Source organism: Sebastes umbrosus, chromosome 12, assembly GCF_015220745.1.
Source record: "Sebastes umbrosus isolate fSebUmb1 chromosome 12, fSebUmb1.pri, whole genome shotgun sequence".
Taxonomy (NCBI): domain Eukaryota; kingdom Metazoa; phylum Chordata; class Actinopteri; order Perciformes; family Sebastidae; genus Sebastes; species Sebastes umbrosus.
The window spans coordinates 19702208-19727645 of NC_051280.1; the positions used below are offsets into that span (position 1 = coordinate 19702208).

The 25438-nt window shown below is 42.3% G+C and overlaps 1 protein-coding gene across 3 annotated transcripts; it reads left to right on the forward strand.

Moving 5' to 3' along the window:
• The first annotated feature begins 7503 nt into the window (after positions 1–7503).
• LOC119498207 (zonadhesin-like) lies at positions 7504–24380 on the forward strand. 3 transcript variants are annotated; one of them, XM_037786825.1, is made up of 30 exons: positions 7504–7779; positions 7976–8028; positions 8185–8253; positions 8964–9187; positions 9285–9351; positions 9715–10112; positions 11573–12137; positions 12265–12461; positions 12544–12933; positions 13378–13670; positions 14882–15147; positions 15617–15685; positions 16009–16146; positions 16246–16502; positions 16597–16681; positions 16784–16855; positions 17060–17194; positions 17305–17561; positions 17687–17771; positions 17896–18123; positions 18248–18385; positions 18525–18781; positions 18906–18990; positions 19071–20480; positions 20643–20851; positions 20990–21146; positions 21242–21576; positions 23261–23390; positions 23579–23734; positions 23856–24380. In XM_037786825.1, the coding sequence occupies exons 1-29, from the start codon at positions 7703–7705 to the stop codon at positions 23719–23721; spliced, it is 6789 nt and encodes a 2262-aa protein (XP_037642753.1). In that variant the 5' UTR covers positions 7504–7702; the 3' UTR covers positions 23722–23734; positions 23856–24380. The 3 variants fall into 3 exon arrangements, with proteins under 3 accessions (XP_037642753.1, XP_037642752.1, XP_037642754.1); XM_037786824.1 differs by having other exon boundaries at positions 23579–24380; XM_037786826.1 differs by lacking the exon at positions 15617–15685 and having other exon boundaries at positions 23579–24380.
• Positions 24381–25438: the final 1058 nt, after the last annotated feature.

The following is a 25438-nucleotide window of genomic DNA, read 5'->3' on the forward strand; positions in this document are numbered from 1 at the left end:
ATATTATTCAAGTTCACAAGCGCTCAATCCTCTGCAGTTTTTTGAAGGCTATACATTATGGTCTATAAACTTTGAAGGAGTGGAAAAGAAATCATGTGCATTGTTTGGAAATGCCAAAACGCTCACACACACACACTTTAAAGCTGAAAAAAGTGCTATTTATATTCCCTAGACTGCAGAAATAGGGCATCAACAGAAAAGCTCAAAGATTTCTGTTACAACTTGAGACACGAACGAGAACTCGTAGTCTGACCTGCTTTCCCACTGGTCTCCCATCTTTGGTGACCTTGACCCTACAATGAATCATTGGACAGCAAAAAGAAGAAGCAGCGTGATCCCGGTTGTCCTCATTTAATTCCCACATCTAAGGGAAGGGAACGAGTATATGAATGAAAGCTCAATAAAAACATAGTGCCAAAGCTCTGACATGAGGGAGAGCTCAGCGTGTGCCATGTCTTACCCTGTGTTATCCATCAACCATGACCTTGACCTGCTGCTACAGTCAAGGCCATCTCTGGGGACTGCAGACTGCGAAGACACAAGCAAACTGGAAGGAAGATTTTCATATGCCATTGACTGGCCTATTTGGAGATGAAAGGCTGCGCTGTGGATTGATTTTTCTGTTTTTCAGCAGGGGTGACCTTTGTTGTGCAAGCCTGGTATAAACTGAACTCTGACAAAAGGTCGAAGAAATGCTTGAAAGGGCAGGGTGGGGGGCAGTTTTCCAAGATTAAGGGGCAAAGGTTTTCCAAGGGACAAAGAGACTTAGGGTCATGTGTAAGGCTTCGGTTAGTGAAATGTGTCAGGAAAGGGCCGGGTTATGCTCGTAAAGAACTAATTCAACATGTGTGTCCGAAGTCAGAAGGCAAAAATGTTTATAGTTGTTTGTTCCGAACGGCCACACTCAAAGGGGGTTATAGCTGCAGTTGGTAAGTTTTATCATATTTGCTCAAACTGTCACTATATCCTGACGATAGTACATGAGACAGATAATCTGTGAAAAAAATCAGGTTCCTCTGCCTCCTTTTAGTGCTCCTAATGGCATCAGATCAGAGCCGAGGAGTCTCTAATGCAGCTCTCAATGACTGCTCTTGAATTCCAATCGAACTGTCAAACTAGGCAGCGCTGATCAAATATGAATTAAGATTCTGTTACTGTGATGCCTATTTCTCTCCTCAAATGTTTTCAGAAACATATTTCAGTGTACTGTTCAGCTGTAAAATGAGAAAGTTTGCTCCGGCCGCTGTGCTGTATTCTGGAAGAAACTTTTTCACTTCTTACATTAATTGCGCAGTTTAAAAGTCCACCAAAGTAGCAGCCGACATCAGCAACAGGTGCCGACAGCGTGACAGCGCTGAATTCAGTTTGTATTGCATTATTAATAAGCAATATGACATACAACATAATATTATGTTTGTTTATAAACAGACTAACAGAGCCACTAGTGTCTGGAAGGCCGTGCGCATCTGCCAAGCTGAGGCCGGTGACTTCGATGTAACACCGGTCTGACGGAGATCAAATTTCATTAGAGGTGGAAGGGAGAAGAGGCGCACGTTGTGTTTGTTTACTAGGAAGTTCATGTGTTCTTTGGAGTGACGTGACAAGACGGGTTTCTGTCAAGACAGTGTATTGTTTCCGTCAGTCAGTGTATTGCAAGCCCGGTAGCTCGTAACGTTGGCGAGTGTGCAATCAGGAGAGAGAGCGTGCAACTGACGAGTAGTATGAAGTTAACAGTAACGTTAAAGTTGTGAATGTAGCAGTGCAGTGTGTGTACAGTTTAGGCTGTTGGTGCTACAACTCTTCAAGACCCAAGCCAAGTTCCCGTGTCTTGCTTGCCACCTCCTGATTAAAGTGAAGGGGGTTAGCCCAGAAGCTAGTGACAACAACGGCCCAGGCTCACTTAAGGTGGGCTGACCACAGTTTGAACTTTAAGGTTTGGGGTTCACAAAAAAAATCTAGAGGGAATGTAATGTGTACTATGCAGAGAAGTCTAATCCATTGGGATCTGTGTAGCCTCCATAAACACCCTCCAAACAGAATACAACTCAAGCAAGCTTCAGTGACAAAATCAGTTTCATTTGCATTGTTTTCTATTAAAATGTCCTAACTGGCCGCGAGCGACGAAGCGCTGAACTTTTGTCAGACGCCCTGTTTCTATTTATTCCTGTCGCTCGTGAAGTTGAAATGAGGAGTTAGGCTATACAGTATATACGATACCTCCTCATTTCACTGCAAACACCTAAATAAGGTGACAGCTGGCTGGAGGGAGATCGCCTGAAAGTTATTGGCTGTACTGTATGTCATTTTCAAAAGGCCTAAATATCGCAGTATAAAACCTGTGTTTTCTGTTAAAAAAAACACAAACGCCAGAAGATAGCAAGTACTACTCACACATCTTTTAAGTGGCTACGTCTCTGGTCTGATCTTGACCGCACAGCTGATAGGCACGTGGTTTGTTTACATGGCGTAACAGAAAATGCATATTTAATGGTGTGTGGACAGAGAGTGCCCGATGTTATTAGGCTATAAGTAAATAAAAAGACCACAAATCTATCTTGTTGGTTTCTTATTCTGGCAATAAGAAGATACAACAAGGTTGATATTATTCATTATTACAATAAATTATTAGTTCTGCGTTATTCTACAAACATATAAGATGCATTTCTAGGGGGTTCGGTGAGCCCCCCAAACCAACGTAAACTGCGCCTGTGCCTTTAAGGTGGACCAGCAATTCTCATTTCGTGTCAAGTGCGAGATCTAGTGGTAAAATTTGGTATACCAATCAGGTCCGGTGTTGTGGCTTAATATCAAATCGGTTCGAAATTTTTAAACAGGCCCAACCCTAGCTAGCCCCAAAGTTAGCGACAACTTTGGACCAGGCTCACTTAAGGTGGCCTGCTAAGGTGGACCAGCTCCTCTCATTTTAGTGACAAGCCACTCCTCCAAGATTTGGTGGAGCAGCTGCTGAGTCAAGGTTCAGTGTTGTGGCTGAATATCAAACCAGTTTGAAAATGTTTACACCGGCCCAACTCTAATGCGAGTTTATAAATAATATGTTGGTTGGTTAGCTTTCCTGCTCCTTCTTATCTAATTTACAAACATGAATACACGTCTTGTCCCGCAGCTTGGCTTGTTGAACGGGACACCAAACACACATTCACCGTGGAAAGGTGCACTGCTAACGTCACTTTGTAGGCTAGATAGCTAATAAGTTGCTCAGTTGCAGCACATTAAATAGCATAAGTACCTGCAAATGTCACTTTGGTCCGGTTAGTTGCTGGTGTGGTCCTTACGCTTCAATACCCCTATCAACACGCTGTTTGTCCATAGGCTACAGTTCAAGTTTATTTAATATGTCTCTCATTTCCTACGGTGTAACACCGGTTCTGCCAGCTGCTGTCAATCAAACATTTGTGATATTTCCCCAAAGACATTTTTATTCCTTTTAATAATAAAAAAAACCTGAAACAACACATTGACATTATTTTTTATAAAAAAAAAAAAGGAATGAGGAAAGCTGTTTGACCATCTGACAAGCACTTCTGTTGAAGCATACTGGCCCCTTAACTCCCACCCACTTACATTTTCACTATATAGCGGTTTCCAAAATAAAACTGTTCGTGATAATCTTGCAAGTGCAAGTGGAAAATCACCAATGAGATATTACCGATTGTTCATGTATGTTAATCCGCTCATCAAAACCTGTAACTTGAGAATTGCTAAGTCACTTTTTACATTATGCAATATTAAATAGTACACCAGCTCCTCTAAATTAACACTCACACGTCGCTCCTTTTTCCCCGGTAGGCTATAACATTCCTTTGCTTACTAAGGTGTTTCTTTTTTTTTACCTATGACACAGTGGCGCCAGCATGGAGGAAATTCAAAGAGCAAACACAGGCTTATTAACTGTTAGTCATGGATCAGGGCATCTGTAGTCCACAACGATCCTTGGAAAAGCCCACAGTATATTGCTTTGCACTTGGTCTTGGCCCCCTGGGCGAGGTTGATTATTAATAACCTTTTTATTTGTTGACTGAAGACATGCTGGAGGTATGAGGACAAGTACAGGTTTATTGATTTATAGGTATGTAATTGAGCAGCATTTCTGATTATGTCATCTTTCTATTTTTAACATAATTGCAAAGGTATTTTGATAAGGTTATCATTTAGTATATTCTGTTTCTGTTTTGCCCCTTTGGGTGAGACAGAAAGGTTGCTACACTGGTGACAGCCAATCAGATGCAGCATGATGGTTTCCTCAGAGGTGGGTTTATCTTGATAAAGTGACTTGAACGCACTTGACTTCAGGATAGGCCTTATCAACAGACAGACAACTTCCTTCCAGTAATTGTCATGGTGATCTTAAAATAGAAGCCTTTGAAAGCAGGGTTAGTCAACCATAAGGATTGCCCGGAGGATTTAAATTATCCTGGAACAGGAGTTTAGTTGGGTGGTATTAGAGGATGTGGCTGAAACGCCAGATTGATCTACTTAAAGCTGCAGTGGGAAGAATTGGAGCAAATATGATTAAAAAAAGTTATTCTTATAAACGGTCACTATATCCTGACAGTAGTGCATGAGACAGGTAATCTGAAATACATCATGTTCCTCAGTGTCCTCCGGTGTCCTCCAGTGTTCCTAATGGCGTCTGCAAGATTTCACAGACTGGAGGAAAACAACCAATCAGAGCCAAGCCGGAGCCTGCCGTCTCTGAGCAGCTGTCAATCACTTGCCATTAAACGGTCAAACTAGGCAGCACTGATCAAATTTGAATCAATATTCTGTTACTGTAATGCCTATTTCTCGCCTCAAATGTTTTCAGAAACATCTTGTAGTGTACTGTTTAGCTGTAAAATGAGAAAGTTTGTGACCCAACAGCCATGTTGAGATCTCTTGAGGAAATACCAAGCACCGCCCACCAGCCGGAGCACACTTTCTCATTTCCATTGAATGAACAGCCAATAGGAACGTTCTCTCTGAAATGACCTGTGATTGGCCAAAGTCTCCCGTCACGGGCTTGATTTTTTTAAAGCCTGAAAACAGCCATGAGGAGGTGCAGAAGTCTCTCAGAACACTTGAATTACAATATGATGACAGGTTATTGTGGAATTTTTGCCCAGTGATGCCAAAAATATTCTGCCTACTGCAGGTTTAAATAAAAATTAAACATGACTATTAACTTTAATAATAATAATAATAATAATAATAATAACTTGAACTTATATAGCGCCTTTCAAGAAACCCAAGGACGCTTAACAAAGACATAAATAACAACAATAGAACATAGCAGTAGCTAGAGACCATAGGCCTTGGTGAAGAGGTGGGTCTTGAGGAGTCTTTTGAAGGTGTCCAGAGATGGTGCGTTGCGGAGCTCTATGGGGAGAGAGTTCCAGAGGGTGGGGGCTGTCACACTGAAAGCTCTGTCCCCAAAAGTTCGCAGTCTTGTGTGAGGGATGGAGAGCTGACCCGTGCCTGAGGATCTGAGGTTCCGGGACTGTGTGTAGGGGTGGAGGAGGTCAGATAGGTACTGAGGAGCCAGGGCGTTAAGGGAATTGTAGGTGAGGAGGAGGATTTTGTAGGTGATGCGGGACTTGACCGGGAGCCAATGGAGGTGGATGAGGGTGGGGGTGATGTCTTTGAACTTTGGTCTTTGTTATTTGATAGCCGCAAATAAATAAAACAATTTGTATAGGGGCAAGTAAAAATTGACTGTGGGCAAGTTTTCTTTCTCACTTGCTGATCCACTGACCCACTTGCCCGAAAAAAAAAACTTAACACTGAACCCTGCTTCGATATTCATTATACTGTAATTTATTTGCCTATTTGGATGGACAATTTCTTAATTTACTAGGCACCGTACCAAGTATGTGCATAGTGAAAGGCAATAAGTAACTGAGTGTGACATATTAATGAAGATATATTTGCTGCCTTGGAGTGTAAATACAGATTTTTGACTTGACATTGTGGAGTCGTACATCAGCTTGATTTCACGCTAAAGCCTCTGAAAATATCAGTCCCCGCTCTGTACACACCTCTGCAGGTCAGTTTATAAGTAACTCACTTCCTGTGCCGTTCATCACACACCTTTGACACCTAAGACACACTGAGATAAAACCTTGTTTATCTGTTATGAAATCAGGCTGGTGTCTTTTTAGTGTAGATTATCTCTGTAGCTAAGATAGTTACTGCATTGTTGTCTATTTGCCAACCAGCGTAAAAGCTTGTGAAGGGTTTTCATACTCTGGATATACAGCAATATTTTGCAACTGATACCTAACAAAGACGTTCTTTTAGGTTGGACAGTTTTAAAGAGCTCTAATATTTGTTTTGGGCCACCCTCTCTATTGACTCATACCAACGGGGCTTCAGGAATGCCACAACAGTTGGATCACACAGCACCTCCCACACAGTGTCTTTCTTATCACTCTTTTTCCACCTGTTCTTACAGTGTGCGCTGCTATCTAGCTGACATACACTAAATGTGTTTTTTTACAATATTATCAGGTCACAATGCACGCCAGCCTCATTTTGTACTTTCAAGACTATGGATTGCATAAGTTAACACTCTTAATGGTTCATCTTTTTGTCTTATCTTTGCAAAGTGCGATGGAGTTAGATGCTTATCTCTGATTTGCAAAGGAAATAATCTTGTCGTCCTTTTATTGCATGACTGTCTGAACAGAACACATTATGAAATATTGAAAGTCACCTCCAATATCTTTGCATAAATATGTTCAAAGCTAAATCTGACAAAGATCAATTTGGGTTTCTGAAGGCTATAATGTTAACATATCTCCAAAGGTGCTATGAATATTATTTCTGTTTGAATAATCTTACCCTCTTCTTATAATGCAGGTGTGCTTTTGAACTACTGTAGTTTGATCAGTAGCTTAAGTGTGTACACCACAATAGACAGCAGTGGTGAGTTGCAACAATCCTGTTGCTTTTTATCATAAAAAAGAAAAACATGCACGTTTATAATCTGTTTTTAATTTCAACATATTATAAACATGTATGTTTTGGCGCGACGTATCCTCATACAACAGTTCGTATGATATGTTACAAAAAGTTATTCCAAAATGTTTTGTGCGTTTTCCTACAAATGTCCAGCAACATGTGACAAACATGTCAATTTCCACTCCAGTCTTTTCAAAATAAAACAACTTAGTTAGGTTTAGGAAAAGATTGACTTGGTTAGGCAATAAAACTACTTAGGTTTAGGAAAAGATTGTGGTTTGGGTTAAAATAACACCAGATGTACGGAAGTTACGTGACAAAAAATTCAGCGTTGACTTCTGGTTTCACACGGGGTAGCGATACTGGTCTCTTGGGCGAAAGTCCTGTGTTCTTTGACCCACCCATCCACCCCGACTTCTTCCCTACATGGCATTTGTTGCTCATTATACATCCAACCACTTTTTCCTGTCCACCACTCCTCTTTCTCCACCCACTGCCGAGGTTACCTGGTTAGGTGGGGGGGGGAGGCTATAAATGCAGAAAAACACGCCGCTCTGTCCTGAGAAGTACACAAGTGGTCCCACACCTCTGTGTGCTGACAGTTAAAGGCTCACATAAACGGCATTTCCACAGAGAGGCTCCACAACAGTTACTGCTCCTCATTCATTCTTCAACTCATCAAAGAGAGAGAGAGTATTAGCAACGGGAGAGCAGCTGGGAGGCTGCCGTTAAGGGCTCAGCCATGCTTGGAGGCATCCACACAGATTTGTTGGTCACAGTGACTCTACTCTTTGTAACTCTCACAGGGACTCAGTGCAGGTGGGTGTCAAGATAATTCAGCTTTTAACTGTCGATTTTTAGCAGATGTGTTACTTGAAATATTGTTATACTGATAACATTAATTTCATTAAGTGGAAAGCAAATGGGATTTTGATTTGTGTTTAACTTTTGTTTTTTAGTCAATCAGATATTTTATTAATTTATGGCATATTTGTTTGATTTTGATTTATTTCAGGGCTGAAAATGACTTTTCATTAGTTACTTTACCAGACTGGAGGCCAAATTCAGGTATGAAGTTTTACAATTACTAAGATTTATACTCTATAATCACCACATTTCCTGAATACAAATTTGTCACAACAAGAATTTAAATGAACAGAAATAAATGGACAGAGATGCATACTGTACATAATACTATATTTTACTCTTTTTTTTCTTTCATAGAATATGTCACACAGTGTTTCTATGACGGACACAACAATCTGATTTGTGACTGGACCCAACAAAGAACAGGTACACATGATTACCGCAAAATAGCACAGCAATACGCAATGTTAATTAAATCTAATAATGAAATGGAAAGCCAAATATGTTTTTTAAAGTCATCAAGCAAGGTTACAGCTCAGTTCAGTTAAGAGTTCCCGTTGACACTAAGAGATAACTTGTCTGTAGCAACCTTTAATTTTGTCCCACCCCTACGAGGGGGATTTGGAACGTCGGTCCACAGTTCTGTTGTAATCTACAGGCAGGATGTGACTGCGTCCGTGCCTCGCTGCGTATCACAAATTGATCTGAAGCAGGCTAATAATCTTTTATAGCCTGGTGCTCTCCCAGGGGCAATCAAAGTAGAGGGCCCGCACTTAAGGTTCAAATTTGGCACAAAACACTCTAAACTGCTATTTTGCATTTAATGATAATTGCACCACAACAGATGTGCTTCTTGTTTTTTATTGCAATAACAAAGACGAGGGAATGGTTTGATATTTCTGATGTGATTAAAATTATGGTATGACATAAAAGCTCATTCCTAACCCACGTAGTTAAAAATATATTTCACCATTTATACTGTGTGATTTAAACAGAATGGAGTGGTCATTGTCATTGAATTTGTACTGGAAGTGTTACATTGGAACAATTTAAATAAATGAGTTTGCTCACTTTTTATAATGTGGATGACAGATTTTAGTGTATTACATTTTTCTTGTTGTCCTTTTCACCTCCAGAGGATGATGTAGAGACTATTTTAGAGAGTGGTCCACTGGGGCCGGAGGGCGAGGCCTGTCTAGAGTTTTGGTACTTAGCCCCGGTTGCAGCTAACGGGTCAGAACTTGGCGTTCTGCTGAATAGCAGCGTCGGTCTGACAGAAATCTGGACCGTACCTGCCCTCCCCAGCAATGCCTGGAGACAAGTGTTTGTCCCCTTGAACATCATCGAACCAGGGACTCAGGTAAAATGGCATATAACCACATACCTAATCAAATTGATTTGTTGAATTAAAATACAGTATTGTTTATATGTAAAGTGATAATCTGCTTTTATATCAGGTTGTAGTCAAAGCCGTATCCATGGATGGACAGTTTAACCAGATAGGTGTACGGAGAGGCTCATGTGGTAAATATTCTTCTTTTACTTAAATAATAATAATATAAGAACAGCCTACTTTTGGTTTCTTCAATAAAAAAAACATGCTATATTTAAGTATACATGATGATAACAATGTTTATGCAGCACATAAACTGATACTGTCATAACACTTGTCAGATTACTGTCAGTGAAACTGCAAAAGATTTTATTTCACAAAACCCTTTTTAAAGCTTAAAGATGTTTAAAGATAATCACTTGCTGATAATTCAGATAATTAGGAATATTCCATATAATATTAACACTAAACATAATAACTAATCAATGTTACTAATCAGTTATTCCTAGCCAGATGGTGTTGTGATTATAAAGTGTCGGTCACATCCCCCACAGGAGCCCAGTGTGAATCTGACACAGAGTTCTGGACAGATGAGTCCACCCGCTGCTTCTGTTCTGGTGGCCAGCTCTCCTGCTCGCCCGCTCAGTGCCCTGAGGGCCAAATCTGCGGCCCTCAAACAGGAAACTCCAGTGGGACTTCCGCCTCCGGGATGTGCACTATACACAGTCACACAGACTGCAGCACTTTTGACGGAGTGCTGTTCCGCTTCATGGCCCCCTGCACCTACACGCTGGCTAAGACCTGCTCGCCCTCCGAGGCCCTGCCCATGTTCAGTGTGGAAGTGGTCAATGAGCAGAACTGGAACTCATCGCTGCCAACTGTTAAGCAGGTCAATGTGAACGTGGGGAACTTCAGACTGTCGCTGTTGAAAAGGCAGACACACCGGGTTGTGGTGAGTCACTTTACAACAGGAATAGAAATTTATGAAGGTGATGCCTGTAGCATCTGCTAATACAGTGGATACTACTTATAGTGAACACATCTGTCCGGGTCAAATTGATCACTGTAAGCAGATGATTATATAGCCAAATTATTTTTGTTGTTCTGTATTTCTCATGTAGATAACCATCTAATTGATATTTGTATAATAGTTACATGAATATGAAGCAGACCGCTTCACAATTTACTGGTTTGCTGCCCATTCTTCTGCCTTTTCCATAACCAAGGCTGAGGCATTGCTGTTTTTAGCCAGCTCTGTGTCACCACAGCGTGGGCAGCACATGCAGATGACCGGCATTGCCGGGACTCCTCGCTCGCTCACCCGGTGAGCGGCATGGAGGGAGGCGGGCGCCGTTCATCTGCATGTGCTGCCCGTGCTGCGGTGCGGCAGAGCCGGTTGAGGATCGTCAGAGTTTCACTTTGGGGGCATTACACTTGACGAGGGCGGCTTCAACCACAGGTGCTTTTCCCCGTGCACATTCATTTTTCATTTGGAAAAAATTACTTTCTTTTTCCCGTCACGATTTCAATGTGCACACAGCACCAGCCTCAGGTATCCAGTTGGAAAACAGACAGTCCGTGAGGCAAAGTATCATGGGAGTAAAGTAAAAAACAAAACAAAAATGTAATTAACGTCAGTCTAATGTAGTTTTAAAATGTTTTTTTATATGTTGTCATATATGAAAATACCTAAACTGAACACTGTAAGCGGACTACTTGATTAATAAAAGCAAATTATTTAAACAATAGGAATGATAGGAATGATTTCGTCCCAAGCTTTTTGATCACTATAAGCGGTTTCCACTGCGTGTGAACAATTCTCCCCAAAAGCTAAAATGTCATACCGTCCTACAAAGGGAGACCAGTTTTTCTCTTATGTTCATAAAAAAATATTTCTGAGCCCAAACATCTAAATAGGGCTTATTTAATGTTTTTTAGCTTCTGCTTTAGAAACTACAACCATGCGGCAATTAACTAATTTTTGGCAGTCTAATAGTTTGTGTTCAGATTACTCGGCTAGGGTTATCTGAGTGACATCACATTTGAGAACAATATGAGCATTTTTCATTTTTCATAGCTAAAGGAGACAGTATTTTTTCCTTTAAACGTACAGTATTCCCATCCCTCTAAAAGGCATAATTACTAAAGTACTGTCTGTACAACTTCAGTTTTCTGGCACCTTGCCATTATGCTGTAATGAGTGTTGAGTTCAGTAATGCACTGAATCGAGCAGTTTCCCGTATCTGCAGGCCATCCTACTGATAAACTGAGTTTTTCTGTAAAGTGCACAGTTCAGTGTCATGATGTCCTGGAACTTATCTGCCTTATCTGCCGCTTTTTATGCAAACTGTCAGATACAGTAAGTCCATATGAGAGCCGGTAAGGAAGTCTAAATCTTGTACTGTTCTTCAGGTTAATGGGGTCTGGAAGAAGCTTCCGTTGAGACTCGGGAGTGGCATGATCAACATCAAGAGCAACCCCGCTGCTGTCGAACTGGGAACCAGCTTTGGTTTGTCTGTCTCGTATGACAACGCTGGTGCAGTCCACGTCGCCCTGCCGTCCACTTACTCTGATGAAGTCTGTGGCTTGTGTGGAAACTTTAACCACCTCAGAGAGGATGACTTCAGAAAGCCAGATGGAACAAATGCCCAAGACGCTACAGCTTTAGCTGAGAGCTGGCAGACTGGGCAAACCACCTCCTCCTGTGAGACCATTCTGGTACCTCATCAGTGTGACCCTCTGGAGATGGCTGAGTATGCCAGCGAGCTGCACTGTGGAGGCCTCCTCTCCGTCACTGGGCCCTTCGCTGGCTGCCTAGCAGTCCTGGGGGCAGAGAGCTACTTCAGGGGCTGTGTAGTCGGCATGTGCGCCACTCATGGCGACCCTGAGGTACTGTGTGAGACATTACAGGTCTACACTGATATCTGTCAGGAGGCTGGAGTCATCATACCCTTATGGAGGAACTCCACATTCTGCCGTATGTTTCTTTTATTGCTTCCTGCTTTCATTTCTCTACCCTGTTATTAAAATAAGGGAAATAGTGGTAAATAATGACCGTAATAACACAATAACAGTTAAGTTCATGCCCTTTCCTCCCTTCTCAGCCCTTCAGTGTCCTGAGAACAGCCACTACAACTCGTGCGCTGATGGCTGTCCCGAGGTGTGCTCCAGTTTGGATATAGTTGGCTCCTGTGAAAGCTGTGAGGAAAGATGCGAGTGTAACTCTGGCTTAAAACTCAGTGGGGGAAAGTGTGTCCCAGCAGAGGACTGTGGATGCTGGTATAATGGAAATCACTACGAGGTAAGTGAGGTAGATGAACAGGGAACAATTTCATATTCACCTAGTGCTAGAAGTTATTCACACAACTCCCTTTTGCCTGCAGAACGGAGCGACATTCTCGGAGGGAGAGTGCGAGCAGCAGTGTCAGTGCATGGGTAACGATAACGTGCAGTGCACCGCAATGCAGTGCGTAGACAATGAGGTTTGTAAGGTCAAGGATGGGGTCAAAGGCTGCTTCCCTTTCAAACCCGCCACCTGCAGCGTGTACGGCGATCCGCACTACATCACCTTTGACGGGATGGCGTACAACTTTCAAGGGGGCTGCAGTTACACGCTGACGACCACGTGCGGAGAGGAAAGCTCAGTCCAGTTCACTGTGATTGGACACAACACGCATCCTCCCGATCAGAACTTCACCCGATCCAAGCTGGACGCTGTGACTCTTCAGGTTGACGATCTATACGTCACCTTGAATCAGAGTGGAGAGGTCTATGTAAGCATGAACACTCCTTGTAATTCTCTACATATCAGACAGCTCTTTTATAGCGTATGAATGTAGCAGAGGCTGTTGTGCAAATGTGTCTCTAGACTGGCAAGTGGCCCGTTTACTGGATTAGGAGTCTCATTGTTCTGTATTATCTACTGTAATTCATTAATGACTTCATTATCAGCACACCCATGTTTATAGGGGTCAGTTATTTTATGTGTGTCAGGTCATTGGGGTAAGTAACTCATTCGTCATCTGCGTCTTACAAGAACACAGAAACTAATAGCTGACCCACTTGACTTCGCCCCAAACAGCTAGTATTTATAGCTAATTTGTAGCTAAATATCACAGTAGGAAAAAAAAATAATAGTGCTCCGTATTTATGCAAGACATTCTAAATAAAATCACAAGAATAAACTCATTACAAATAATGGATTGTCCCCTCTTTAGGTGAATAGTAGCCGAGTCAAACTTCCCTTTTCCACCAGTGATGCATACGGCTCAGTGTGGGTCAACCTGAAGAAAAATTATATTATCTTGGAGACGACCTTTGGCCTCAGAATGATGATAGACGCGCAGAACAGACTCTTCCTGCAGGTGGATGAGCGCTACAAGTATGAACTGTGTGGACTGTGTGGCACCTACTCTGAACGCCAGGACGATGACTTTGTAACACCAGGAGGCCAAAATTCTACCGGGCCATTTGAGTTTGGCGACAGCTGGAAGGTGCCAGGCAATAATGAGTAAGCCATTCTACTATAAAGAGTATCTGCACAATTGTTTTGTACAAATTTGGCTAAATTAGTGGGCAACCTCCGGGTCTGTAAAGTGAAGCCAATGTGGCAGTGCCTTAAACTTGCATTCTTTCTAACTGCCAGCAGGGGGCGACTCCTCTGGTTGCAAAAAGAAGTCTGATTGTATAGAAGTCTATGAGAAAATGATCCTACTTCTCACTTGATTTATTACCTCAGTAAACATTGTAAACATGAGTTTATGCTTTCAATCGCTAGTTTCAAGTCTTCTTCAATACAGTATGATGTTCATTTAGTAAATGATGGTCCCATTTAGAGTCAAATAGACAATAAAGCAGGGTATGCTTTGGGGCGTGGCTACCTTGTGATTGACAGGTCGCTACCACGGCGTTGTCCGGTCTGAGAGTTGTCCGTGTTTTTGTCTTACAACTTAAACCCTTTCACAGTGTGTTTTTAGTTCATGAAAGTTAATTATAACCTTTTTGGTCGCCCAGAAATGTCTTATTCAGTGTTCGGTTGTACTTAGCTCCACCCTCTCGTGTCACTTCTGGTTGCAAAAAAACAACATGGTGAAAGCCAAAAACCAACATGGTGACAGCCAAAACGCCAAACTCGAGGCTTCAAAACAACAGTCCACGAACCAATGGGTGATGTCATGGTGACTACGTCCACTTTTTATATACAGTCTGTGGGCTAAATGGATGCAAAGACATTCTAATACCGGCAAAATGAAAAAAAAAACACACCATTTTCACAGCCGGTGAAAAGAAAGGTTTTATTTAGCCACGCTAGCAGCGTGGCTAAATAAAATACTTTCTTTAATAATTATATTCCCATCAGCCTCAGCTGTACTTAGTGTTTAGTGACAGCATGCTACTGTAACATGCTAGACTAAGATGGTGAATACGGAAAACATTATACCTGCTAAACATCATCATGTTAGCATACTGATGACATTTAGCTCAAACCACTGTGCCAAATTGCTAGCTGAACACATGTACACAAAGAGAGATATAGCCTACACCAAGCTCACAACCTGGCAAACCCAACATTTCTTTTTATTTATGCATTAAACTGAGTTGTTCGAGAATTATGACGTATTATTACATGAATTATCACACATTAATAAACCTTATTTTGAAGTGGAACAATAAACTCAGATGTCTATATCTTTATTTCACTGTCTAAACTTTCTCTTCCAGGTGTGTCTCCCATCCAAATGATCCCAGACTCTGTGATTATGATGAGGAGAACGAGGCCTACAACGAGTGTGACACCCTACTAAGAGATGTCTTCAAGCCCTGCCATGAACCCGTTCACCCAAGCATCTACCTCAGTAGTTGTGTGTATGACTACTGCGCCACGAGTGGTGACCAACACACCCAATGTGAATCTCTCAAGTCCTATGCAGCAGCATGCCAGGTTGCAGGAGTGGAGCTGCCTCACTGGCAGACGGACACAGCCTGTGGTGAGTGTTTGAGTCATGAGGATGATTATCATAGGATGGTTACTCTGTGAGTAAGTGTAATAATATTTGGTTGTGACTAGATTGATAGAATGTTTTATCAAAATAAAATTTGGTGATCTATTGGCACTAAAGATTAGATAAAGTCATTATATGTCTTGTATTTCTTGCTTACTGATTTTCTTTCCCAGTAATAGCTTCAAAACTCTCTGCTGCTGCTTTTCATTGCACGGAATATGGCACAGGCCCGTTGCATTAGCAAACTAGGCAACTACCTAAAGCCATGTCTGAGGCGTTTTTGTTTCTTTGATTTGTCATTTATATTAGTTGCAGTAGGTGGTTAAAATGTGAAGGGGGTTGCCTAACACAAAATATCTCCAAAAAAGGTTAAGATGGAGAACTCATTCCCTTTTTTTGTTTCTTTCTTTCTTTGTTTGTTCGGCGTTTTGTTTTGTTGTTGTCCCCATTTCAGCTGACCCCCCAACCACTACAACTCTTCCAACACCTCCAACTCCTGCCACTCCAACACCAGATCAGACTCGTAAGAGCATTCAGGGTTGGGAAGGTTTATCGGTTACTGGTTTGGATAATCAGTGACATGATCCAGCTTATAATTAATCGTTTCAAAACCAACCATTGTTTTACTATGCTTGCCTCCAAAACCTGTACAGACGTTTAATGTATAAATGTATTTAAAATACATTTGAATGACCTTGGTGTAATTATCTACATATTGGATGAAATAATATTTTTTTGAGGGTAATTTATTTTTAAATAAAATTGTATTTTTCATACTGTAATATTCCTACGCATAATAGCTCATAGTATTTATCCTTTCCATTGTGTTTATATGATTTTTCATAGTCTGCCCCATAAACTGTGACTTTGAAAATAATCTGTGTGGGTGGGAGCAGCTCGTACAGGACAGTTTTGATTGGACAAGACATTCAGGACCCACTCCATCAAGCTCAACTGGCCCAAACCAAGACCACACCACTGGAGGTAAAAGACAATATCAGGCCACACCACCACATCTGTTGTGTGTCTGCACTGGTATTTCATTATTCATGTTTATTGTGCTATTTTTCAACGTTTCTCTAGCTGGTTTCTACATGTATATTGAGGGAGATAGTGTAACCCATGGAGATTCGGCTCGTCTGTGGAGCTCGATGTGCCATTATAATGGTCCACTATGCCTGCACTTCTGGTACCATGTGTATGGTTCTGCCACAGCCATGGCCCTCAATATCTACCTGCTCAAAGACAATAAAGTTACCAAGCTCTGGTCTATGATGAACAACCAGGGACCAGAATGGCATCCAGGAAATGTTGACATCAAAGTGACTGGTCCATTCCAAGTAAGTCTGACACTATATACAGACAATACATGGGCCTAAAAGATGATCTTATTGTATATAGTGAAACATTATATTTTCCTATTACCTCTTTCAGATCATAGTGGAGGGAATTCGAGGCTCTAATGCTCAATCAGATGTGGCCATCGATGACATTTCCATCCACTTTGGCTCATGCTCAGGTGACATTCAACACTAACTAAAAGGGGAACAAAACCTTCTAAATTTTATTGAAGTTATAATAATATCTTTAATATCTCAATGTCAATAATCACTTCCTTTAGGTAGCTTCCCTGACCTGGCTAGTGGAACTGTGCCTCCTTCCATAACCACGGAAGTCGTCCCCTCACACCCGGGTAAGTACACAGGAAGCTATATTTTATGGGCCACTTGTTTCTGCATCAGAAAGCTGAAGTGCGGTTACAGATTAACATTTATGTCTAGTGACTGTGTAATTTCTAATGGTAATTGAAGTTACAGATTGTCTAAATTTTTAGGAAGTTGCATAAGGGCCTCAATACGTAGTTCATGTTAATTTTTTGCAAATGTTTCCCTCATAGTCTGCAAAATGGACTGTAGCTTCAACAGCAACCTTTGTAGCTGGAATCAGATGATCACAGATGCTTTTGACTGGACATGGCAAAGTGGTTCCACCCCCACCCTGATGACTGGGCCCTCTGCTGACCACACTGGTGGTAATATACTCCTTCTTTATGTAATAGGTGACACACTATAAAGAGTTAAGGAAATAATCTGTTTCACCATGTAAAGTGATTCCTCTTGTTTCCTCATTCCTCTTTTCTAGATGGTCACTATCTTTACATCGAGGCCAGCAGTGTGACATATGGAGACACAGCTCGTCTCATCAGCTCCGAGTGTTCGGACTCTGGTCCTCAGTGTCTGCAGTTCTGGTACCATATGTACGGCTCAGCAGATACAATGGGCCTCCATGTTTACCTGCTCCAGGAAGGGTTAGCCGATGCCGTTTTTTGGAAGAGAAATGACCAAGGAAATATGTGGCACCTGGCTCAGGTGGACATCACAACAACTGGAGCTTTCCAGGTTAGACAACTTCCACCAGGCACTCAGATGATTCAAAGAGTGTCAGCCAATTATGTTGTAATGATAAAATATTAACTATAATAGTCATCTTACAAATAATGACCAAACTTTTATTTCTAACTCAGATCATCATTGAGGGGCGGAGAGGCTCCAACGAAGAGTCTGATGTGGCAATAGATGATGTAAAGCTTTATCATGGCCAATGCTCTGGTAAGAAACATGGACACTGAATAAGTACCACTAAACATTTAAAACATGTTATTTATCATAAGGCTAGGTAGCTTGGAAATGTATTAAAAATTTACAGGTATTAACCTTTCTTAAACTGTTGCAGACCAAAGTGGTGTTGTGGCAACAAATCCTCCTAAACCTGGTGGAAACACAGCTCGTCCAAGTGTCCCTGTGCCAACCGCTGTAGCGCCAGAGCCTCCTCTGGTCAATGTTACAGCTCAGCCACCTGTACCAAATATCACCACACCTCCCGTAGTGGAAGCAACAACCAACTTCATTAATAAGGACAATGTCACTGAAGCTCTAGATAACATACCACCATCACACTCAGGTACAGTGCTAATTCCACAGCAGCACTTGTACACCCCTGGTGTCGGGACTTACATAATTCATTTTTTCCACATAGTTTTGGGGATTTCCAGTGATCTCAAAATATGTATGACTTTTGTTTCCAGTTTGCCAACTCAACTGCAATTTCGGACAAGATCTATGTCAGTGGAGTCAACCTCTTACGGATGCTTTTGATTGGACAAGGCATAGTGGCTCCACTCCTACGATGATGACTGGGCCTTCTTCAGATCACACCACGGGAGGTAATGAACCTTCAGATGCAATACTCCAATACCAAGCGAGGAGTCATCTTAGGCCGAAAACTGTCAGAAACCCTGTATAAAATTATCTAAGAAAACTGTGCATTACTTTAACTTAGCTAACTCTTGTGTCCTTAACCAGATGGCCACTATCTTTACATCGAAGCCAACAGTGCGTCATATGGAGACACGGCTCGTCTCATCAGCTCTGAGTGTTCTGACTCCGGTCCTCAGTGTCTGCAGTTCTGGTACCATATGTACGGCTCAGCGGATACAATGGGCCTCCATGTTTACCTGCTCCAGGACAGATTAGCCGATGCCGTTTTGTGGAAGAGAAATGACCAAGGAAATATGTGGCACCTGGCTCAGGTGGACTTGACAACAAGTGGAACTTTCCAGGTGAAATGTTTCTTCTCCTAACCTGTCTAATGTTCAAAACTTGCAGAGCAAAACACTAATAGTGTACTACCTGCGACAATAAATGAGTGTGATTGGCTTTAGTAACCTGTGTACTTAATTTTAGATCATATTTGAGGGGCGAAGAGGTTCCAATGATCAGTCTGATGTTGCCATTGATGATGTATCACTTCATCGTGGGCACTGCACAGGTAACTTTGTCCTACTGATATTCAGTGTAGTTCACACACGTCTTAACTGAAAATGTGACTGACTTGATTGTAAAATGTAGTTACAGATGTAGCTGGACCAACAATCCCAGCTCCCACAACCTTCAATCCAGAGCTTCCTCCAGCGAACAGCTCAACTGCTACACAACCACAAACATCAACTTCATCAAAACCACAGCCACCATCGACAACTCCTTCTACAACAACCATGACCGCCACAACAGCAGCAGCAACAACTGTGACCCCAAAAACACCAATAACAACTGGACCCCCAACCACAGCTAGACCCTACCCACCAACAACAGAGCACCCAGGAGTTGAGACTACAGAAGAAGGCCAAACAACAGCAAGACCAGAGCAACCAGCTACACCTAATAAACCCCCAACCACAACTAGACCCCAACCCCACACAACAGAAAGTCATGAACCTACAGCTGGATCACAAACCACACAAACAGCTGGACCACAACCCACAACTGCAGCTGGACCACGACCCACAACGACAGCTGGACCACAACCCACAACTGTAGCTGGACCACGACCCACAACGACAGCTGGACCACAATCCACAACTGCAGCTGGACCACGACCCACAACGACAGCTGGACCACAATCCACAACTGCAGCTGGACCACGACCCACAACGACAGCTGGACCACAATCCACAACTGCAGCTGGACCACGACCCACAACGACAGCTGGACCACAATCCACAACTGCAGCTGGACCACGACCCACAACGACAGCTGGACCACGACCCACAACGACAGCTGGATCACGACCCACAACGACAGCTGGACCACGACCCACAACGACAGCTGGATCACAACCCACAACTGCAGCTGGACCACGACCCACAACGACAGCTGGACCACAATCCACAACTGCAGCTGGACCACGACCCACAACGACAGCTGGACCACAACCCACAACGGCAGCTGGACCACGACCCACAACGGCAGCTGGACCACAACCCACAACGGCAGCTGGATCACAACCCACAACTGCAGCTGGACCACGACCCACAACGACAGCTGGACCACAACCCACAACTGCAGCTGGACCACGACCCACAACGACAGCTGGACCACAATCCACAACTGCAGCTGGACCACGACCCACAACGACAGCTGGACCACAACCCACAACTGCAGCTGGACCACGACCCACAACGGCAGCTGGACCACAACCCACAACTGCAGCTGGACCACGACCCACAACGGCAGCTGGACCACAACCCACAACTGCAGCTGGACCACGACCCACAACGACAGCTGGACCACAACCCACAACGGCAGCTGGACCACGACCCACAACGACAGCTGGACCAAAACCCACAACGACAGCTGGACCACAACCCACAACGACAGCTGGACCACAACCCACAACAACCATCAAACCACATTCTACAACAGGTAGACCTCAGCCTACAACAACAGCCACACCACAACCACCAACTACGCGTGTACCAAGTAAGTTGGAAGTTTTTATTTCCCTATAAGAAACAAAAAAAAACATGGAATGAGTTTCCCATAATGTACACTTCATATGAAAGACACCAGTGGCAAAACTCATGTGTGAGCTAAGACACTCTAAGTTTATGACTAAGTGTCTCTACCACTCTGTCTCTCTAGCACCCTCCTGCCCAGAGAACAGTCATTACACCACTTGTGTCCCTGCCTGCAGTCCAACTTGTTCAAACCTGAATGGCCTACCACGCTGCGGTGACAGTGTGGGTTGCGAGGCGGGATGTGTATGTGATGAAGGCTTTGTGAAGAAACGGAGGAGTTGTGTGCCTATCCAACACTGTGGATGTGTTGACAGGAATGGCACCAAACATAGTGTGAGTGACGGAAGTCATATACAGCGTCAAATACTTACGAGTGACGACTACTTTCTGGAAGCCTGTGCATTATTGCCAAAAATGGCGCATGTGGACATTGATGTCATAGCAGTATGATAACTCTCTCTTTCTTGTCAGTTCAATGAAGAGTGGTACACCGATCACTGCAGTCAGAAATGTGAATGCGAGAAAGACAATGGCGCGGGGAAGATTGACTGTGATGACCAAGATGAGTGTGATGGGAATGCCGTCTGCCTTCAAAACCAGGAGGGCGATTATTACTGCCAGTCTACAGGTGCTGTAAATGTCAACATATACTGTAACTCTGTGATGTATCAAAACCATGTTGTTCACTCATTTATGAATTGCTCTACACTTGTTGCTCCACAGGCTTCGATGAGTGCACGATCAGTGAAGACCCTGAGTACAGAACCTTTGATAAAATGAAGCACGACTTTGAGGGGGAGCACTCGTATGTGCTGGTTCGGACCAATAACTTGCCAAATAACATTCCACCTGTCTACATCGAGGGCATCAATAGCGTACATGATGACAGTAGCAGTGAAGAGGACCGCAGAGACAGTGAAGAAGATGACGATGATGAAGATGATGATAGCGAACATGACGACGACAGTGACGAGGATAAGAAACACTACCACTTAAAAATGCTTAAAATCAGAGTGTACAATCACACTCTGCTATTCAAGAAGAATCAGAAGCTGCTCGTAAGTATCAAGGGCGTTTTTAACAACACGCTGCCTCCATCTCATTTTCCTGTGGCTCCCTTCCAGCAGCCCCAATGTTTTGTTCATGGGATAATATCATCATATTTTTGTCCACCCACAGACATTTGTGAAAGCGCTGAGGGAAATAACCAGTGCTCCTTCATATTTTCTCTGCGAGGTGTTACGACAGCAGTGAGGCAGATGATGTGTGCTAAATTATGCTCTGTCATATGTTATTTCCCTATTGGCACTTTACACATGTTTGTGTGTGTATGAGAGAGACAGAGAGACAAAGAAACAGAGAGAGAGACAGAGAGAGGAGAGCCTGTAAAAAAAAGCTGCACTATTGACATATTTTTCAGGAGTCATGTAATTTTAAGAAGGCCTGCACACAGTATATTGTATTCAGTATCCAAAGAACAGTGGTATTTCATAGCTTGAGCATATTCAAGCAGTAACATTTTTTTAATTGCTATAGCTTATATTTTCTTATTTAAATGTTTCATACAATTAAGAATATAATTGTTTCTTCAAAGGAGTCAGAATACATAATCAAAAAAAAACAACGGACATTTCCAAGGTCAGAGTTACTTTTGGAAGAGTGAAAACAATGTTTTCCATATCACCACTAGAACATTAACTAACAATATCGGAGATTTTTAAATATAGTCAAGCTATACTAATTGTGCGTACAGTACCCATAATACCATACTATTAATATGCCAGAAGAAGATTTAGTAAGTCCCAGTACATATGTCAAATGCACTATGCCAAAAAATACCAGGATGTCCTACTTCATCCGGTTGCATTTTGCAGTATGCAAACCAGCACGCTTTTATGGTCATTCTGACCCACAATCCTCTGCCAAGTAGATATACTGTATAAGCAAGAGGGTCAAAGTTCAAGGTACATTGTGTCCCAGTTGTATGCAATCTGCATGCAACAGTACGTACTTTAAAAGGATGGCTGCAGTACGTAGTAAAAGTAAAAATAAAGTATGCGATTTGGAATGCAGACTAATAGTCTGCAGCCATGCTTGCGGCCCTGTGAGGTTGTACTTACGCACGGTGGACCTTTGAGCTAAATGCTAACATCACTATGTAAACATACTCACAATGATATTGCTAAAATGCTGATATTGATAAGGTATAACTTCTATCATGTTACCATGTCAGTTTAGTGTGCCAATTAGCACTGAACACAAAGTACAGCTGAGGCTCATGAAAATGTCGTTAGTGTTGCAGGTATTTGGTCAAAAATTACAAATTAAAATTTTGACCAAATGAGAGGGGCTAGTTGAAAAGTGAGTTATTAGAATTCATCTTGACGGAGAATGTCTCTACCAGATTTCCTGACACTCCATCTAATATTTGTGGAGACATTTAACTAAAAGTAAATAAAATGCCGACCTCACGTTGGCGCTCGAGTAAAAGTCAGGGGATCAACAAAGGCAGTGAGATTCTTCTTGTGTGGACCATGAATGTCTGTACCAAATTTCATGGCAATCCATCCAATAGTTCAGTCTGAGCCGCCATAGAGACGCGCTGATAGCATGGCTAAAAATGTATGTTTTGTGAATCCGTGCACATAATATACACAATCATAGAAGAATGAATACTAGATCAGACAAGTCTACTTAAATATGATAGATTGCATTGACATTGCCTCGCTGTTTCCCCCCCAGGTGGATGGAAAGAAAACTGATACTCCCGCCTCACCGACTGCTGGTCTAAAAATCTGGGAGCATTCCTCTCGCATCTACCTGAAGACCGACTTTGGCCTCTCAGTGGAGTTTGATGGACACGGCAACGCAGGTAACTCATCCTCCCCTCATTAAACAAGTGATAATAACAGAATTAGCAGTAGTCCTGAGATTTGTAGGATTCATCAACAAATCATTAAATCACAATTCATAATTTATTCCCATGTCAATGAACGAGTTATTTTCTCTGGAAGAGGCACTGAATTATGTAACATTGTATTGTTGATGTTGTTTCTGCAGAGATCATTCTACCACGCATATATAAAAGGAAGGTGGGGGGTCTGTGCGGGAACTTTGACGGTCAAAGAAAAAATGACTGGATGAAGCCAGATGGTAGCAGGGCCAGGGACGTTCAAGAGTTTGGAGACAGCTGGAGAGTGTGAATATCAGATGGATGTAAGGATGAGACATGGCACTTAAAAATACCCTGCAGAGCTTTTAACCACCAGTAGAAACATCACTGTGGACTGTACAAGAAAACAGACAGAATTAATGCAGATTTCATTTTTTCCTTTAGAAAACATCCTCTCCAAAAAGCTGCCAAACATGACTTGGCATAAACACATGGGCAATGATGTCCAGCTTTCTTTACCACCAGCTCTTCAGGACAATAAATACACAACGATGATGACTTTTTGCTTTTATACACAAAGTATATCATAGTAAATAAACTTCCCTGCTGCACCCACATCATTCTGGGATGTTGAATTGTTTCAAGAATCTGATGTCAAGCTTTAAAGTCTATTTTTAAAAAGTCTCTAAAATCTCTAACATCTTCGCATTTTCCAAGAAATCTGTGTACTCTTGTGACATTATATCAGACTTTTTGTGTCATTGCCAATTATACTCAGGTGATGTTCTTAGAGCTGTGCATATACTGTAGGAAAAATAATGATTATTTATCACTATCCGATGATGTTGAAAGAGAAACTCAATGTGCAATAAATGATTATAAAATGCACTCAGGTCATAATGTGCATGTGAATGTTAGTGGTTTTCTATTGAATCTTCACTGTTCTAATAAACATGCACTGTGGTTACACGTGTGTCGCCATTAGTCTAGTCTTTCAGTCTCACGTGTAGCTACAACGGTGTGGCGGTACTGAGTCAGAAGACTGAAAAACAGTTCCCATCCACATAATAATATAAAATAAAATGCCTTCTTAATAATAATAATGAACAAATGCCTCTTCAATAATGAACAAATGCCTCTCTATTAACAAACAATTAAGGAAACTGAAATATTGGTTTGTGTTTTTCCTTTTACCCTCCTTTAAAGTTTTCCCAAATAAAATACACTAAAAGAAATGGGTATAAAGGGTTTCATTGAAAATCAACAAATGAATAGAATACAAAAATACAGCCTGCAGGCGTTAGGCTATTGTAAGGCAAGCCAGATCGTTGCACAAATAGTACCTAAACGTCCCAGTGCAGGTAACCCAACTGGTTGGCACTTAACTTGTTTCCCCAACTAGGAGAGTCAACACTCTCAACAAACAAAACACAAAGATCACAGAATCCCAAAAGGGCCCAAAACAGACCAGAGTTTCTGATAAAGCTGATAACACATGTTGCATTGAGTGAAGGAGAGATCAGAATGACACTGGGTGTGCAGTTTCCCTCCTCTTTTAAGCCCTACAGAAAGGGCGTCGTTACACCCTGATTGGCCAAGAGGGGAATGCACCAAGCTGCTCTCAACTATCATTTAAGAGCCAGTCCCCACACCCTGCGCAACAGGTGAACTGAATAACCCTCTAATCACTCAGCAACTCAACCAAAAAAACACCAGGGAAAAGGGAAACAACAGCAAGCACCAGAGAATTGGCAGCTGCCACACTCCCTCCCCCATATAATAAACACCACCTCCAAGGTGTTTTACACACATCCTTTAGACAGTTATTTACCTTTAATACAATGTCACAAAAAACCCATAAATTCATCCTCATCACTAGTGTCACTGTCCAGAAAAATGCCGTATCCTCCAAAATGACAAAACCGGAGTCTGCTTCACCGCCAGGTTTGTCATCAGTGAGCAGTGCCTGATATATTTTCTGGATGTCTGGATCACTCCTCTGGGCTTTCCAGACATCCTCATCAGTC

What these genes read in the sequence shown, in the direction of transcription:
- LOC119498207 (XM_037786824.1), top strand. Translation starts at nt 7,703, where the DNA reads ATGCTTGGAGGCATCCACACAGATTTGTTGGTCACAGTGACTCTACTC. An exon ending in ATAATGGAAATCACTACGAG is followed by an intron (nt 12,462 to 12,543) that starts GTAAGTGAGGTA and finishes TTTTGCCTGCAG; the next exon opens with AACGGAGCGACATTCTCGGA. An exon ending in TCATCGTGGGCACTGCACAG is followed by an intron (nt 18,991 to 19,070) that starts GTAACTTTGTCC and finishes TGTAAAATGTAG; the next exon opens with TTACAGATGTAGCTGGACCA.